Source organism: Bison bison, unplaced genomic scaffold (assembly GCF_000754665.1).
Source record: "Bison bison bison isolate TAMUID 2011002044 unplaced genomic scaffold, Bison_UMD1.0 scf7180017864482, whole genome shotgun sequence".
In the NCBI taxonomy this organism is placed as follows: Eukaryota; Metazoa; Chordata; class Mammalia; order Artiodactyla; family Bovidae; genus Bison; species Bison bison.
The window spans coordinates 5,873,118-5,876,219 of record NW_011495042.1 but is presented as its reverse complement, the minus strand read 5'-3'; the positions used below and the strand labels follow the sequence as shown (position 1 = coordinate 5,876,219).

General features: G+C 56.3%; 1 protein-coding gene across 1 annotated transcript in view; it reads left to right on the top strand.

The window, feature by feature from the left end:
* Positions 1-3,102, top strand: part of FGD5 (FYVE, RhoGEF and PH domain containing 5) — a 119,739-nt gene that overhangs the window by 89,742 nt on the left and 26,895 nt on the right. The window contains exons 12-13 of the mRNA XM_010862520.1: positions 1,470-1,520; positions 2,101-2,159. Coding sequence (XP_010860822.1) covers positions 1,470-1,520; positions 2,101-2,159 — 110 coding nt within the window. The remainder of the gene's footprint in view (positions 1-1,469; positions 1,521-2,100; positions 2,160-3,102) is intronic.

Genomic DNA, 3,102 nt, shown 5'->3' with positions numbered 1-3,102 from the left:
CCCCCCACCCCTGGGAAGGTGCCAGGCACCCAGCCCACCCCCTTCCTCCCGCTGAGCTCCGGACCCCCGCGGCCACGTGGAAACTTGCTTGAGAGTGCCCAGCTGCTGCATCTTGCTGCAGCCTCTCCCAGCCAAACACACAACGACTCTCATCTTCCCCTGGTCTGCATTTCCTCCCTGGCTTCTGTGGGTCTCGTTTCCCTAAATCTGCTCTTATCACCAGAGCCCTCCTGAGTCAGCGGATGTTTTCCCCTCGGACCTGTTGGCCCTCTCTGTGGCTTTGTCACTGACCGCTTCCTGCTTCTCGAAGCCCTTTCCTCCTGGGCTTCTGTGACACATGCTCTCCCTCCTCCTTCTGACCTCTCTGACTCTTCTCACTCTCCTCCTCATGACTCCAGGAATGTCAGTGTTTCTTGGGTCTCAGCCCCAGATCCTCTTTGCTTCCTTCTCTACAAACTGTCCCCTGGGAATGTCATCCCCTCCCTGAGCAACTGGCCCCCCAAGTGGACAGAGAGCCCCTGGCCCAGGAGCTGACGCTCTGCTGGGGAGAAATGGAACTGCTCCCATAGAGATATGCGTGTAACCCAGAAAGCAATCAACCTGTGAAAAAAGACATTTGGGCCAGGAGATGGAGGGTTTGTTCATCTAATTCAACCAGGATTTATTAAGCACCTACTGTGTACCAGACTCTGTGCTAGAAACTGAGGACGTAGAGGTAAATTCAACAATCAGAGTCTGTGACACTATGAGCTTATACTCAAACAAGCAAATAAGGAATTAAAAATATATTATGTCCATGATAAGAGCTCTCAAGAAAACGAAGGCAGGTTAAGGGCATTCAAGGGAACAGGCTGCTGTATTAGATCCAGGCGTCAGATGAGATTTGTCTGAGGAGGTAACACTGAACAGAGGTCTCAGTGAAGTGAGGGCACGAGCCATATGACCATCTGAAAGAAGAGCGTACCAAGGGGAAGAAATTGTAAGTGCAAAGGCCCTGGGGTCTGAGCAAACGTGGCACGTAGCAAGAATGCCGACCCTGCCCCAGTGAGCGAGCGGCGTGGAGAGGTAGCTAGAGTGAGACCAGCCTGCGTCGAGCAGTTGTGGGTGTGAATGTGTTAAGGGGTCTTGCGAGTCACCCTCTGCCGAGTGGTGGTCACATCTGTGTCCCCCCAGCAGACTGTGTGCCTCTTCAGGCCTCGCATGGCACCAGGCACACAGCAGCGCCCAGTCGGCCTCTGTGGATGAATGAATGGACGGCCAGTGGTGGCGGGCGCCACACTGGTGGTGGTGCTGAGGGCCCGGCTCTGTGCCTGCGTGTTCTTATAGTCGGGCTGACAGGAGAGAGGCGGTTCCCCTCGTCCTTCTGGAAGTCTTCCTCCGTCTCTGGAGACTGAGGGTCTCCTGTTGTGGATCCCAGGGGGCAGGCCTCACCCGGGCAAACTGACTCCTGACTCTTGTTCCCTCTGCAGACTATTTAAATAACCTTTGCCCAGACTCAGCGGAGTACGACGACACGCAGGGTAAGTGCGTGTGAGCCCAGAGAAAGCGGAGCTTCGGGCCCCCCATCCCCTGGCTGTGGACTCCACCCCAGTTCCCAGGCGCACAGCACGGCCCCCTCCCTGCTGGCTGGGCATGCAGGGGCCAGGAGGCCTCCGGGGCTGCTGAGTGACACCCCCTTTGCCTCAACTGTGGGGACTCCCTGGGAGGTGGGCTAACATCCAGTCAGAGGAGGAGGAGAAGGGGCGTGGCCAGAGTTTGGTGATAGGAGGGGGCGCCGGGTCTAAAAAACCCCCTAGACTCCTGATTTCCTCCCCGTCCTGTGTGGCCATCACTGCATACGACTTGCCAGGGTGGTCTCTGTGTTGACACGCTCCACACACAGCCAGGGAAACTGAGGCACGGAGGGGTCACACTGCTGTCAAAGGCACTCAGGCAGTAGCGGCCAAGCTGGGGTTGGGCCAGTGCCCTCACCAGCCATGGGAGGGATTGGTGCTACCCCAAGCATGGCCCTGCAGGGGGACTTCTGGAGCAGGAGGCGAGCAGGTGGCAGCTAGCCCGGCCCTGCCCAGGAGGTCCAGTGCTCTCTGCTTCTCTCCTCAGGTGCGCTGACCCTCATCTCCAAGATCACAGACCGTGCCAATGACAGCATGGAGCAAGGTGTAAGTCTGGCCCCGGGCACCTTCCCCGTGGGTGCAGGTGCCAGGGCCCCCTCCACCCTGCCCAGGTCTGCTTTGTGATACCCCCACTTCTTGATGGGGGGCACAGGCCATCATGTGTCTCATGGGATCCTGCAAAGAGCCGTGGTTTCTGGCCCTGACACTTGCTGTGTGACTTCAGGCCCTGCGTGTCCCTCCCCGAGTCTCCGGTTCCCCATTTATTTGAACAATGAGGAGGGCTGCAGACTTGCACAGACTGGAAAAGTAGCGTCCAGACCCTGGTCTGAGACATCTACATCAGCACCCGGGGTGCTCTGTAAACTACAGATTCCTGGACATGCCCTCCAGTCTTGCCAACTGGAACTTCTGGGGTAGGGTTCAGAGATAGGCAGTTTTAACAAGCACCCCAGGTGAATGTCTGGCCCACAAAAGTTTGAGAGCTGCTCATTCATGGGACCACGTGAGCTCTGAGCACACGCCTGATTCTGACAGTGTGTAACTTCATTCAGGAGACACTGATCAGATGTTTACTGGGTGTCTGTCCGAGATGGTCAGCTTTATCCCACCTCCCAACTCTGTTCCAGTGGTTTCCATGGTTACTGGTGTCTACATTTTTTTCCTGCTCCTTTAAGCTGTCAGTAAGCTAAAGCTGTGTGTTGGGAATGATTCTGAGGCTGAGTCCTGGCTCGGTGGGGAAAGCTCAGTGATTGATTAGTGATGTCTGACACAGGCGTTGGTGGGAGTGATGGTGGTGTGTGTGCCAAGCCGTTGCTTGGCTTTGCTGTGGCAGGTGCACAGAGCATCCTTACAGCGAGTCATCCACAGGGAGAAAAAGGGGAAGGGAAGTAACGTCTTTTGGACTCCTGCTGTATGTCAGGTCTTAGGTTGGGATCTGGAGTTACAGAGATAAAGCCATGAGTCCTGGCCCTTGAGGAAGTCACTGCTT